This window comes from Aegilops tauschii, chromosome 2 (genome assembly GCF_002575655.3).
Source record: "Aegilops tauschii subsp. strangulata cultivar AL8/78 chromosome 2, Aet v6.0, whole genome shotgun sequence".
Taxonomy (NCBI): domain Eukaryota; kingdom Viridiplantae; phylum Streptophyta; class Magnoliopsida; order Poales; family Poaceae; genus Aegilops; species Aegilops tauschii.
Window position 1 is genome coordinate 627908666 of NC_053036.3, and position 14822 is coordinate 627923487.

The 14822-nt window shown below is 44.4% G+C and overlaps 2 protein-coding genes and 1 pseudogene across 4 annotated transcripts; 1 reads left to right on the forward strand and 2 right to left on the reverse strand.

Moving 5' to 3' along the window:
• Positions 1 to 1148: 1148 nt before the first annotated feature.
• LOC120974756 (KDEL-tailed cysteine endopeptidase CEP1-like) lies at positions 1149 to 3440 on the forward strand. The gene has a single exon (XM_040401163.3). It carries the CDS (start codon positions 1696 to 1698, stop codon positions 2656 to 2658), a length of 963 nt encoding a protein of 320 aa, XP_040257097.1. The 5' UTR covers positions 1149 to 1695; the 3' UTR covers positions 2659 to 3440.
• A 981-nt stretch (positions 3441 to 4421) lies between these two features.
• LOC109732758 (uncharacterized) lies at positions 4422 to 9420 on the reverse strand. Of its 3 annotated transcripts, XM_040400104.3 has the most exons (5): positions 9029 to 9420; positions 7449 to 7576; positions 7154 to 7355; positions 4692 to 7064; positions 4422 to 4593 (listed from the first exon to the last, which is right to left on the reverse strand). In XM_040400104.3, exon 4 carries the CDS (start codon positions 6953 to 6955, stop codon positions 4718 to 4720), a length of 2238 nt encoding a protein of 745 aa, XP_040256038.1. In that variant the 5' UTR covers positions 6956 to 7064; positions 7154 to 7355; positions 7449 to 7576; positions 9029 to 9420; the 3' UTR covers positions 4422 to 4593; positions 4692 to 4717. The 3 variants fall into 3 exon arrangements, with proteins under 3 accessions (XP_040256038.1, XP_040256036.1, XP_020147536.1); XM_040400102.3 differs by having other exon boundaries at positions 4422 to 7064; XM_020291947.4 differs by lacking the exon at positions 7449 to 7576 and having other exon boundaries at positions 4422 to 7064.
• A 1130-nt stretch (positions 9421 to 10550) lies between these two features.
• Positions 10551 to 12795, reverse strand: LOC109732751 (phytosulfokine receptor 1-like; annotated as a pseudogene).
• Positions 12796 to 14822: the final 2027 nt, after the last annotated feature.

The following is a 14822-nucleotide window of genomic DNA, read 5'->3' on the forward strand; positions in this document are numbered from 1 at the left end:
GCTTGGAAGAGAAACAGGAGGAGGAGATGAGCTCAGTGAAGAAACATGAGGAGGAGGACAGTGAAGAGGAGTCGGAGAGGGCAAGGGAGGACACTAGTAGAAAACAGGGCATTGGTTCGGCCCTCGTAATACCATTAATCCCAGTTCGCTCACGAACCAGGACCAAAGGAGGCAACTGTCCCGGTTTGTGAGCCCAGGGGGCCGGCCGGGCCACGTGGGCCATTGGTCCCGGTTCGTCTGGACCTTTTGGTCCCGGTTCCACGCACGAACCGAGACCAATGCGCCTCGCCCCTGGCCCATGACCATTAGTCCCGGTTTGTGCCTCTTCTTATAGGCTTCTTTTGAACATATATTTAACGTATATGATATATCTTATGGTACATTAAAGATATGATGCATTGAGAGTGTCCTTAGGGGACTCCCAATGCATTATATCTTAGACCATATATATGCATTAAATGTGAACTCAGATATAACCCCTCCAATATATTGTACTTCCTCCTTCCTATAATGTAGGACGTTTTTTGACACTAGTGTAGTGTCAAAAAACATCTTACATTATGGGACATAGGGAGTATCTTATTATTGTATCTAAATCCTCTCATTTAATGTGTTTTATGAGACAAAAAGTAAAAGTTGCATTGGTTTTTATGCTAAGAACTATATCTAGAATAAGATATGGTATCTCTCTCTTTTCTCATTAAATAGAGCGCTACATAATTTGTTTGCTTAGGCGCAATGACTAAGATATGGTCAAAGGCAAAGCATTGGGACTGCCCAAAGAGAAGTTGTATCTAAACACATATTTAATGTGCAATATATCTTAAGATATGATGCATTGGGAGTGCCCTTAGAGAAGTTGTATCTAAATACACATTCAATGTACATGATATAGGTTAAGATATGTAGCACTAGGAATGCCCTTAGAGAATTATTATCTAAAAAATATTTAATGTATATGATATAGCTTAAGATATGATACATTTGAAGTGCCATTGGAGAAGGTATATCTAAATCCTTATTTAATGTACATGATAGCTCGAGATATGGTGCATAGTATTTTGAGATATGATATAGCTTAATATATACCCAAGATTTTAGGAGTGCTCTACACTAAAGAATAGTCTGTATAATCTATAAAAGCAGTTGCTTCCGACTGCATCCACCAAAAGCACTTCTCTTCGATACCACGCGTGCTATTTGCCATGGACCACGGGTCCCCCTTCAAGGAGCTAGCATGCCTCAAGAACAGGAGGAATGCGGTAAACTGTCTTCCCCGCGACGCTATTCTTTGTGTGTTGTTGGCTGGGACTCCAGACTTGTTTGGATGCCACCGTTGGTCTGTATTAGTTTGCTATAGGTGTACCCTAGTCATGAGAGGGAGCCGTCCTCCTGCTGGTTTTCTACTTTTTGTCACTGTTTTATTTTGTGGATTTCTTGTTTTGGGGGATCAGTAGAATCATATGAGCAATGGTGATCGAAAATACTTATTTTCTCTTTCCTTATTGACCATTCTGTCTTAGAGGTTTCCTGCGTTGTTTCTCCTATAGTTGGTTGCGTCCATGGGGTTTCGAGGAGGGAATCCTCTTTCGTTACCCTGCAAAGCAAGCTGTAGTTGAACTTTTACCGGTACAATTAATGTCTATTAGTAGTTAAACTAATAAACTAGTAAAGTGATTGAGCTATTATATATATATGTTGTGCGGTGCAGGGTGGGTTAAACATGGTGACCATGGCCGCACTATCGTGGCCGCCATCGCGATGGCAACTGTTGTGCCAGTCACGAGCATGGGCATCACTGGTCAAGACCTAGAGTCGGAGGAGTCACTATGGGATCTCTATGAGCGCTGGTGCGCGTTCAACGAGGTGGCGCGTGAGCCCGATGAGAAGTTGATGCGCTTTAGCATCTTCAAACAGAATGTGCGCTTCATTCATGAGAATAACCAGGGCGACGCGCGCTCCAAGCTCGGACTCAACATTTTCGCCGACAAGACCCATGCCGAGCTACCCAAAGTCGAAGCTGATTGCACCTCGGCGGGCCACCTCCCGTACCACTTCGATTACATGCCTCATACCGCAATCACCAACGAGGACCTCCCTGACCGCGTTGATTGGCGGGACCACCACGCGGTGACAAGCGTCAAGAATCAAGGGCAGTATTGCGGCGCATGTTGGGCCTTCGTAGCCGCTGGCGCTGTGGAGGGCATAACTGCTATCAAGACCGGCAAGCTGGAGGATCTGTCGCCACAGATGCTCGTCGACTGCGACAAAGCTAACCTTGGTTGCAGATGTGGCGAGTCGTGGCGAGCCTTGGATTTCATAAAAAAGAACCGTATAGCGACAGACAGGGCTTACCCGTACGACGGCATTCAGCGTCGGTGCCACATGAGGGCGGATGGCCTTTCCCGCTTTGCTTCCATAGAAGGGTTCCATGTAGTATACGGCAGCGAGAGGGCCTTGATGGCGGCGGTGGCGATCCAGCCCGTCATAGTGGAAATCGGGCTCGACATATATTTCCACTATTACAGCGAGGACATGGGCATGTACACTGGTCCGTGCAACAAAACCATCACCCACGCCATCTTGGTGGTCGGTTATGGCACGGACGCATTCCTACGAAGATACTGGATCTTGAAGAACTCGTGGGGAACCAAATAGGGTCATGGAGGGTACATGTACATGGCGCGCGATGTGGGAGGCCCTCAGGGCCTATGTGCCATCCTAACCTTCCCGATCGTTCCGGTGTGGAGACCTAAGGTCTCAGCCAATCCCACCGATATCCCTAAGCACTCCTAGCTAGTGTAAGAATCTCTTCTTCGGTCAGCATCTGTCTAACTTATTCAGAGCAGATAACGAAGACTAGTCTATTTTACCATCAAAGTGCATGTGATGATCTGTACTAACAATGGATTGTGATCGTTAAGCGTGGCTCAGGGCTTCGATCGATATTCTTCCTTCTTCACATGCTTAATGAACACCCTTACTAGGCTCCTTGCTCATTGTTCTTCCTTGTTGCTTATAGCCGGCTGACATTTACATTTATCAATTCTACTACTCCCTTCGGTCCATATTAATTGTCGATGAAATGGATGTATCTAGACGTATTTCAGTACTAGATATATCATATATCTATTTGAGCGACAACTAATATGGATCTGAGGGAGTATTGTTTCTTGCATGTGTATTCCCGAAGGTTCAGTTTAAAGTAAGCTTCAGTAGCCCAGCTTTCAGGATCGGGTCTGTTTCTACTTGTATTGTGTTCTTGGCCTTGCATTTGGATTGGACTTGACTTTAAAAAAATTGCACTTACGATTCGAATGCAACTGATTGGAAGCTAGTAGTAGTAGCATTCTTTCTATTTTTGCAATGTAGCCATCATATATCGTCAGGATTTAGCAACAGTTCATAGAGTCAAAGAGGTAGTCTAAACTAATTTTTTAGTTGAGTTCGAGATATAATAGTAAATATCACATTTTATGTAATTTTCTAATTGAAAAGAATCATCAAATGCTGTCAATGATTCAAAGAAGAAAAATATGGAACATTAGATGATATTCAACTTAGGTACCATTGAGACATGATGACAATTAGAAAGATAGAAACATACATTGAGACTGTATTTCAGGCTCTTAGGTACCATTTCAAGCTCTTAGGTACCATTGAAGTTGAGGACATGTAAAATCATATGTAATAAGTTCCGGAGCTAAAGGAAATTTAATAAATGAATCAAAGTCTAAATGCAATGCTTTCATCAAGAAAGGAAGAAATATTCAGGCCTCAGGCCGCTTGCATGATTGGAACGGCTCGACTTGGACAGGCAACTTAGCCACTTAACGCGGCAAGTCATTTTCGCAACTACGTCTTCAACCATATTATGGTCTTTTACAGCTCACCCCAGGCCCAGGGTCGACCATCAGTCCTCAGTTGAAAGCAGCTGAAATGCTCTTTAACTAAGATCTATTCATGGCAACTTGGCCACTTGACAGCAATTCATTTTCAGAACTATACGACAATTCCATGTTTCCCTTAAGTCTAAGCAACTCGCCACAGACAGCCATCTATGTGGGAGTTGCACTCATCGTTTTCAACCATCGCCCCTCTGGCTCTTTTCCTAGTTTCTGCTGCAACGGCCAGTTTTCCGGCAGAAGCATAAAGGTTCTAAAGCAATGTTTCTGTCTCACACATAGTTTCCTGCAGGAGTTGACACAACATTTCCTTTTCTTTTGCCCACTCACGAGGACCAAAAGCCTTGCTAAAACTAGAACTACCCTAAACAACAGTCGCACTTATAAAACAAACTGAAATACCAGAAGCAGTACAGAGAAACTGAAAAAAAAAAAGATTCAATGGAAAGAAACCAGAATATTTTACAAGTGCCATTTTCAATTTGCCAAACAAACAGAGGAAGGCACAGCATATTGTAATGCTCCACGCGGAGAACAGCGGGCAGTCTTTATATTAGCATCCACCATACAGTTCATAAATTTTGTTGTGTCAATACATATATCACAAACAATATTGTCCTCACCATGAAGAGGAACTCAAGATCTAACCATACGATCCCTGCTACTGAATCTATCCACCTAATGACACCTGAGGTGGTACCAAGGAAGACGGTATAAGTTAAGAAAAAGGAGACAACTTATAAAGTTAAAAAAAAAACATTTGCACACAAGTTCCTGAGATAGAACCTGACAGGATCCGTGCCTGACTTGTTCTATGGATGCTCTTTATTTTCCCATTTTCTTCTGAGCTTGTTCACCTCCACCCTTATTATGACGTAGAGCATATCAAAGAACCTGTCGACCGCCACAAAATACGCGGCCCTCCAAGCCCTTGCGAAGAACAGTATGTTACAGACGGTCAAAAGACCGAAAGCGAATCCCGCTTCCGCGGTGATGTATGTCATTGCTGGCATTGTGGATACGGTATCGGTGACATCATTTTCTGTTTCTTCAAAAGTAGCCTTTCCGAAGCAGGGGCCATTCTGACTAAAGCATAGTGCAGCGTTGCCCACGAAACTCTCTTTTGTGAATGTGGAAAATTGGCCCCCTGTTGGGATATCTCCTGTGAGGTTGTTGTACGAGACATCAAACTTGGAGAGAAATGTTAGCTTTGTTAGAGATGATGGTATGAACCCAGTGAGATCATTGTGGGCCAAATTCAAGACTTCCAAGCTCGACATATTTGACAACTCATCAGGAATTCGCCCTGAAAAGTTGTTCCGGCTCAAATTCAGCACATGAAGCTTCACAAGATGGCCAAAGCCTGGCGAGACTGGCCCAGCAAGCAAGTTATTAGAGAGGATCAGCGATGGTGGGAAACTGCCCACACAGTTGTACTGCAAACCGTTGCCAGATGGATTCTTCTTAATGAATAATGGGAGGTCTTCTATTGATGCATGCTCACTCGAATAAGCACTCGAAATTAAACTCTTCATCTGTGTAAAGCTCTCAGGAAGCTCCCCACTAAGCGAGTTGTTTGACAGATCGATATAGAAGAGATTATTCAGATTACCTAACCATGGTGGGATCGGTCCACTCAACTTGTTCCACGAAATGTCCAGCACTCTCAGGTTTTTTGAGTTCTCCAGCCAAGGCTGGATCATGCCTGAGAGTGCACAGTTTGCAAGAACAAGCACCTGCAAGCTCTTGAACCCACTGATGCTGTCCATTGGCATTGTCTGACCACCACGGAAGCTCCGGGTAAGCACCAAACTCGTCAGTTTGGGCAGGTGCTGCAAGACCCGCAATGCCGATGACAGGTTGGTGAAGCCATTTTGAGCAAGCGAGAGGATCAACAGGGATCGCAAATGCTTAAAGCTCTCTGGTATCTCCCCATCAAGCAGGTTCCTTCCAAGGTTCAGTGTCCTCAACTTAGTGCACCACATGAGATCTCGAGGTATAGGACCACTCAGCTTGTTGATCCCTGCATCCAAAACGTTCAGTCTAGGCAGTAAACTGAAGTCAATGGCAATCTTGCCCGACAGCGAGTTGTTCCTTAGGTTGATCACTCGCAGCATTGCGCAACTCGACAGGGAAGCGGGCAATGTGCCAGTCAAAAAATTTGTCGCCAAGTTTAAGAACTCCAGCCTCCTCAAACCCCCAAACACATCGGGGATGACGCCACTGAACATGTTATATGACAGGTCAATATGCATAAGCTGAGACAAGTTACCCAAGTCCTTGCCGAGACTACCAGAGAACTGATTTTCCCGTAAGCTCAGCCTCCTCAACTCTGATATTGTGTAAAGGTCCTTGGGGAGTTTCCCAGTAAGGCCACTGCCATCAACAGAGAGCTCAGTAAGCATCTTGCACCGGCCGAACCCGGCACGGATCTCACCGGTGAACTCATTCCCAGAAAACCGCAAGGCCTTGACCGGCGCAACACAGAGTGCCGTGGTGTTGATGCCACCAGAGAAGGCATTGCTTGAGATATCAAGAACCATCAGATTCGTTGCGCCAGGGAACACAGGGTGCGGTCCCTTGAATTGGTTGAAGGATACATTCACCACCTCAATTGCGGGGTAGCCATGTTCACTCGTTGGGAACGCGCCGGAGAGCACGTTCATGCTGAGGTCGAGAATCCGCATCCTTGCTAACCGGCCAAGATCCTCCGGTGGCTGGCCACCAAGAGAGTTGCGGGAGAGGTTTAGAGTAACAAGGCCATCAAGCAAGGAGATCGCGGAGGAGATGCCGCCATGAAGGCCCTTGTTGGAGAGATCCAACCCAACAACCCTCCCAAGATCACAAGAGACGCCGGTCCAGGAACAGCACGCTGCATCGTTGGGACCCCATCCAACAAGCCTGCTGCCTTTCCTATCCAAGCCACTGGAAAAAGCGAGAAGCGCCTCCAGGTCAGTGGAGTTGCATGTCTGGTTCAGGGAGTGGCTGCCATGTGTGTGGAGCAGAAAGCAGATGAGCAAGCAGGGGAACAACCAGTAGTAGCCTCCCATCTTTAGCGAGAGCTGGTGGCGAAACTAGGAAATGATTCTGAAGGGCATGAACAATTTGGAAAGGACTTGGAGAAGAATTTCAGGCCAAAGTCCCACCTTTCTTGCAAAGCTGCATGAATTCAAGCATCAAGAACTCACGAAGATGACAAAAAGCAATTGTGAGAGCACTCCAAAAGAAGGAAAGGAAAAACCTGTTACCTTGGCGGCATCCTTGTCCAGAAAGCCTGATAAAAGAACATGGAGTAAGAAGGTGGTCTGGTCCTCTGGGAGCTCTAACTGGAACAAAAGTGATGGCCGAAAATAGTTCAGTTTGAAGCTTAACCACAAACTTTCTCGGTGCTGTTCTCGAAGTCAATGGCATTGGACAGCGTGTTCTTCACATAAAGACAGCTTCAGTTCCCTGTCCCCGTGTCATGAAAAAAATATGAATCCCAGCTCCACCACACACAAAAAAACTGATTTAGTCAAACTATATTATTTTAAAACAAATCACCTCTTCCTAGTACTTTCCATGAGTTTCCCCAATAATTGACTCAGAGACCCAATGTAAGTCCTACAGCACTTTGGGAGGGTCTGCCAATCATCTTTGGCAAGAGGCTGCGGCGGAAGTACAAAATGTTTCTGAAGCGCATGAAAATTTTCAAAGGACTTCAGAAAGAGTTCTGGGCAAAACTCATACCCCTCTTGCAAAGCTACATGAATTAGAACACCAAGAACACCAAGAACACAAAGCTGCAGTCGTGAGTGAACTCCAAAAGAAAAAAAACAGATCAATCTTTGCTTGACACCAAACTTTTTGGTTGCTGTTCTCGAAGTCAATGGCCTGCGCTACGTATTATTTACTTAATGACAGCTTTAGGCCCCTGTCTTCATTTGATTAACAAATATGATACCCCCCACCCCCTCTAAAAAATCTTAGTCAAACTAGATTATTTTAATACAAGTCATCCCTTCCTAGTAATTTCCCTGTGTTTCCCTAACAATCAGCTCAGCTCCCCAGTTTAAATCTTACAGTATTTTAGGAGGGACTAACTACTTCTACTAAGAGTAGGCCTGTATTATTTCGGATGAAGAATAAAAATTGAATAGTGCAAGTTACATATCACCATTAGCTAACTAATTTAAACAGTTAAACAAGTGTTGAAGTTAAATTTAGAGAATTTATCATTGCCATGTAAACAAGTATATTATGCTACTTCAATGCAGGTCATATCAAATTTCTAAGTTCCTATATGTAGCTACTGGATACAAGGATGGGGCTAAAGTATTATGTAAGATCCATATGATATGAAAACAAGAACTGTGTACTTGCCACTTACTTGTTTAAGCAATCAATCATCTACAATGAAACCATGATTCATAGTGAATTATGATCTTTTGGTGCAACATGAGCATGAGCAAAGTAGCAATCTGTGTTAAGAGAGCAACGATGGACCGAGAGGGTTAGCCAATTAGACGAACTCACTATGCTATGTTTGGATGTTTGCATTGGGAGCCTTGGCATTGCATTGGGTTGAATATCAATGTCACACTATATTGGTACTCCCTCCATTCCCTTATACAAGGCCACAAACTCAGATTACAGGTACCAAGTAAAATTTAATGGTTGTTTTACAAGTCAACTTTTCTTTTCGTTAACCGGGTTCATTAATACGCCTGTATGCATGCAAGAAAGGAATGGGAAGAAAGTAGCACAGTGTTATTATGACTACATGCATGCAAGTATTAAATAAGTTGCTAGTACGAGAAAACATCAGCCTCGATTACTGTTAGTGGCCTTGTATAGATGCAAAATGTATTTTTCATAGTGGTCAAATGTTTGGATGCTTAGATATTCGGAACATTGAGATTGAATGCCAATTTTTTTTTGTTTGGATGCTTAGATATTCGAAACACAGACTTGATATTGAGGTCGATCGAATGCCAAATGTTGTTTGGGTTGTCAATGTGAGACATTGAGTTGTTTGAGACTTTGCCGGGAGATGGAGCAAAGAGGAGGCTGGATGCTAGACAGGGGAGAGGGGAGAGGGTGGGAGCTCTAGGAAGAGAGGAAGGAGCCGGTCAGCAACACACCTGCGCTGGGCGGCAAAGCTCGGGGTGGAGGCACGCCGGTCGCCGGAGATCATGGTGGAGGCGGAGTAGGAGGGTGGCGCCGGTCGCTGGAGAGCTCTGGCGGTGGCGGGGCGGGAACGTGCCACCGGCTGCTGGAGAGCTCCGGCGGGGCGGGCAGGTGGCGTCGGCCGCTGGATCTTGGGGTGGAGACGAGGCGGGAGGATCTTGGGGTGCAGGCACGCCGGCCGCCGGGGCTCGGTGTGGAGGCGGGCGGGATGGGCGCCGCCGCCGTTCGTCGAGACGGGAGGTACGACGCTGGGTTGGTTCCGTTCGCGAACAGATAAGCACGCTATCATCCCAATGCCTAGCGATGTCGAGGACACAGGCTCCGAATTGGGCCAGCAGTTTTTTGCGTTAGGGACGGACCGCTCAATATCGAGCCCGAATGCCACGACTGGATGCCAAGACCAACCAAACGGTGGCTAGGTTAGAACTTCATAATTATTTAGTTGCCTCGATCAGGATATGTAAAGTCATACTGTATTTGTTAAGTTCTGAAACGAAACAAAATTCATGCTACCACCCACAAAGGAATATTCAGACATCAGTCAGCTTACAAGATTGGAAGGGCTTGACTGGGACAGGTAACTCTGCAACATGATTCCCTTAGTTAAAGCTGAGCATTCATCAGCTCATATCTTTCATAGAAGCAACCAGAACGCCTGGAAAATGCTTAGCCTGTAAACTCAAGAAGCCCTTGTCAAAATAATAGTAGTAGCATTCAACAAGCAAATATTTCTCCGATACACTAAAAAATAGCAACATGGGGCATCCAGCTACCTCTGTTCTAGAGAGAGAGAGAGAGAAAATTGTAGCTCAAAATTCTGTTGTTGATCACAGACAGACTGAAACGAAATCAAACAGATACATTGGTGTAAGACACACGATAGCATTGGCTCAAACTTCTCCCTCCTTTCTATGAGCAGACTCGAGAAATTGCCAGCTGGGACCAAAAGCCTTGCTAAAATACAATGAGGCAACCTTCAAAAATGCTAGGATTAGCCAAGACAACAGTCAGAAACAGAGTAAAGCAAGGCTTGTACAATTTTACAGAGAGAGAAAAAAAGATTCATGTGTTTCTTGGAGCCACCGAAGCCAATCATTCCAGAAATAATAAAGAGAAATGGAAAGAGAGATTTTGAGGAGAAAAAAGAAAAAAACAGTGTGAGAATCATCTTTGATCGATGCCCCAACAAACTGAGAAAGGGGAAAGCAGATTTTACTGCTCCACACAGTGACCAGTCTTCAGATTAGCATCCAACATACAGTTCTTAAACTTTAATGTATCAACACATATCACAAACAATATTGTCCGCAACATGAAGGGAAACTAAAAATCTAACCACAGGGAGCCCTGCTGCTAAATCAAACAAGCTAGTGACACCTGAAGCGGAAGCAAGGACCAAGGAAGAAGCTGCAAACTGAGAAAAGGAAACAGCACATGAAGTAAATAACATCTGCGCACAACCGTGTCTGACTTTCTTTAGGGATGAACTTTATACTCCCCTTCTCTTCTGAGCTTGTTCACCTTCACCACTGTCATGACATAAATCATATCAAAGAACCTAACAATCGTCAGAAAATATGCAACCCTCCAAGCCCTTATGAAGAACAGTACGTTCCAGACAATCAAAAGCCCAAAAGCAAACCCCACTTCCCCGGGGATGTATGTCATCGCGGTCATTGTAGTATCCATACCACGATGCTGTTCATTTCCTGTTTCCACAAAGGGAACCTCTTCAGTATAGGAGGCATTCGAAGAATGCAGAGTGCAGAATTGCCCACAAAATCCGCATTTGCGAAGGTGGAAAATTGCCCTCCTGTTGGTATATCTCCAGCCAAGTTGTTGTAAGAGACATCTAACTTGGACAGAAATGTCATTATCGTTAGAGATGCTGGTATGCTCCCACTGAGATCATTATGGGACAAATTTAGTGCTTCCAAGCTCGACATGTTTGACAACTCATCAGGAATGCCCCCTGAGAAATTGTTCCAGCTCAAGTCCAGTACATGAAGATTCACAAGATGGCCAAGCCCACGCAACACAGGCCCGACAAGCAAGTTACTGGAGAGGACCAGCGATGGCGGGAAGCTGCTGACATGTTTGTACTGCAAACCTTTGCCAGCTGAATTCTTCTTGAATAATAACGGGAAGTCCTCTATTGATGCATGCTCACTCAAACTATTACTTGAAATTAAACTCTTTATCTGTGTAAAGCTCTCAGGAAGCTGCCCACTAAATGAGTTGTTTGACAGATCGACAAAGAAGAGATTATTCAGATTGCCCAACCATAGCGGGATCGTTCCATTCAAGTTGTTCCATGAAAGGTCTAGAACTCTGAGACTCTCCAAGCTTTCCAGCCAAGGCGGAATCATGCCGGAGAGCGCACAGTTTGCCAAGACAAGCACCTGGATGCTCTTGAACCCACTGATGCCATCCATTGGCAAGGTCTCACCACCACATAAATTCTTGGTGAGCACCAAGCTCGTCAGTTTGGGCAGGTACTGCAAGACTCGTAATGCCGATGACAAGTTGGTGAAGCCATTGTCAACAAGCGAGAGGTGTGACAGGGACCGCAAATTCTTATAACTCTCTGGTATCTTCCCCTCAAGCTTGTTCATTCCAAGGTTCAGCGTCTTCAACTCAGCGCACCACATGAGACTGGGAGGTACAACACCACTCAGCATGTTGCTCCGTACATCCAGAATGTTCAGCCTTGCCAGTAAGTTAAAGTCAATGGCAATCTCACCCGACAGCGAGTTGTTCCTTAGGTTGATAACCCTCAGCGTTGGGCGGCTCGACAGGGAAGCAGGCAATGTGCCACTGAACGAATTTGAGGCGAAGTTTAAGAACTCCAGCCTCCTCAAACCCCCAAACACATCAGGGATGATGCCAGTGAATATGTTATATGACAGGTCAATATGCATATGCTGAGAGAAGTTACCCAGGTGCTCGCTGAGACTACCAGAGAGCTGATTTTCCCGTAAGCTCAGCCTCCTCAACTCTGATAAAGTGTACAGGTCGCTGGGGAAATTCCCAGTGAGGCCACTGCCATCAATAGACAGCTCAGCGAGCATCCTGCACCGGCCAAAGCCTGCAAGGATCTCACCATTGAACCCATTCCTGGAAAATAGCAGGGCCTTTACCGGCGTAATACAGAGCGCCGCCGCCGTGGTGTTGAATCCACCAGAGAAGGCATTGCTAGAAATATCAATAACTGTCAGGTTCATTGCGCCGGGGAACACAGGGTGTGATCCGGTGAATTTGTTGAAGGAGACATTCAGCACCTCAATCGCCAAGTAGCCACCTTCACTCACCGGGAAAACACCAAAGAGCATGTTCACACTGAGGTCAAGCTTCCGCAACCTTGCTAACTGGCCAAAAGCCCCTCCGGTGGCTGGCCGCAGAGAGAGTTGCCAGAGAGGTTTAGAGTCACAAGGCCATCAAGCAAGGTGATCGCAGGGGAGATGCCGCCGTGAAGGCTCTTGTTGGAGAGCTCCAACCCAACAACCCTCCCAAGATCACAAGAGACGCCGGTCCAGGAACAGCATGCTGCATCATTGGGACCCCATCCAACAAGTCTGCTGCTCATATCCAAGCCACTGGAAAAAGCAAGAAGCGCCTCCAGGTCAGTGGTGTTGCATGTCTGGTTCAGGGAGTGAATGACATGTACATGGAGCAGAGAGTACATAAACAAGAAATGGAACAAGCAGTGGTAGCCTCCCATCTTTGGTGAGAGTCGGAGGCGAAATTAGAATATGTATCCGAAGGGCATGAACAATATGGAAGGACTTAGGAAAGAACTCTCAGCTAAACTCACATCCTTTTTGCAAAGATGCATGAAATCAAGCATCAAGAGCAAGCGAAGCTGACAAATAGCAACCGCAAGAGGACTCCAAAATAGGGGAAACAGTTCCAAGGTTGACAGCAAACTTTCTGGTTGATGTTCCTTAAGTCAACAGCAATGGACAGTGTATTCTTTACTAAGACAGCTCCAGTGACTTGGTAAAACTAGATTATTTCGATATAAGCGGTCCCATCCTAGTACTTTCCCCGAGTTTCCCTAACAATTGACTCAGTGTCCCAGTGTATAGACCTATGCCACTCTAGGAAGGGTTGACTATTTCTACTACTTTAGGTACCGTAAGACTATGACTGGATTATTTGGGCAACAATAAACTGAATAGTGCAAGTTACAAATCAGCATTGACTAACTATGTTCAGTAGTGAAACTAATGTTGAAAACCATTTAGAGAATAATAGCAATGTAAATAGTTATATCCTGCTACTTCAATGCGGATCATGTCAAATTCATAATTACTCCACCTGGTGAATATATAGCTAATCTGCTAATGATACATCAATGAGGGTCTGTGCAAATTCTAACTCGCAACAAGATTCCTTGAAGTTTACTTATCACCTTCCTATTTTTAAGCAATCCATCAGTTAGCGATTAGCCCATGAGTCATAGTTAAATAGTGATTCCTTGGTGCAGCATGAGCACAACCAAACTATGCATATTGAATTAAGAGAGCAAAGATGCATAGATACGGTAACCCAATTACCAATTAGAAGAACTAGTTGACCCGTTGCGCCAAATGGCGCAGAGACTCTCTAAAGCCATGTTGTCGATGAAAATAGTTTCATTTTGCAAGGACATATTCGATATTGGTAGTAGAAAGCCCATGTGTTAAATCATGCTATATTGAAAATATGTTTATCACACTGAGAAATCTGAGTTTGAGAAAAATCATATTTGTATAGCATGCATAGACCAGTTAAGGAAGCACTTTTTCAGTTGAAAATATGGTTATCAAGCTGAGAAATCTGAGTTTTGGAAAATAAACATATTTTTATAAGATGTGTAGACCAGTTAAGGATGAATTTTTTTAGCAGTGTTTGTACCAAACTTTTATTTTCCATGTGCATGAAAAAAATCCCTCTCTGTGTCAAACATAGGTATTTGAAAAGCCCATATGCTACCTTGCCCGGTCCAAGAACAATTCTGTGTGTGGCCCATCCGGAGTAGAATATGAATATGTGACTGTGAGTGCATGTGATGTATTGATGTATCTTGTCAGCCATTTTCTGTTGTCAAACTCAGGTATGAAAAGTATGAGACGACCATGTAATGTTGCCTTTAAATATGATTATCATTTTTTGCAACTCTGCCCAGACTGAGTACCATGTTGTTTGTTACACGCCTAGGTGGGGTCAGTATGGTGGTAGTGAAAAATGATGCTCTATTGCTCATCTGTTTTATGAAGTGTAAAGCAGGCACTCACTATGCTACTCTTAAAGTTAATAGGTGGCTTACTTAGGGGTATTAACACCTTAGCCATAATGATGCAGCAATTTGTTAACATTCTGCACCCAAAAGATCATAAACCAACATGAAGAGAAGCAGCAATCTAACAACCTTACTAACTGAAGAACAAGTGCAAATGTTTATTTCTCATAAAAACAAACATTAATTAGTTCTGATGAACCCAATTATATTGTTACATACTCCCTCCGTCCGGTGAAGAGTGTACATCTAGGTTCAAAATTTGTCCACAAAAGAGTGTACTTCTATCTTCCCAATGTACTTTAAAGTAGGAAAAAATATTTCTCTCTCATCACATGGTAATCAAGACCAATAGCAATCTACACATGGTCTTCTTAATTTCTACATCACTTAGCTCATTGGAGGGTGGGTAATTAAAGAGAAGAGAGATAGTGGCTTGCACCTTTTCAATGCATTTTTTAGTCAAC

What these genes read in the sequence shown, in the direction of transcription:
- LOC109732758 (XM_020291947.4), bottom strand. Translation starts at nt 6,955, where the DNA reads ATGGGAGGCTACTACTGGTTGTTCCCCTGCTTGCTCATCTGCTTTCTG.
- LOC120974756 (XM_040401163.3), top strand. Translation starts at nt 1,696, where the DNA reads ATGTTGTGCGGTGCAGGGTGGGTTAAACATGGTGACCATGGCCGCACT.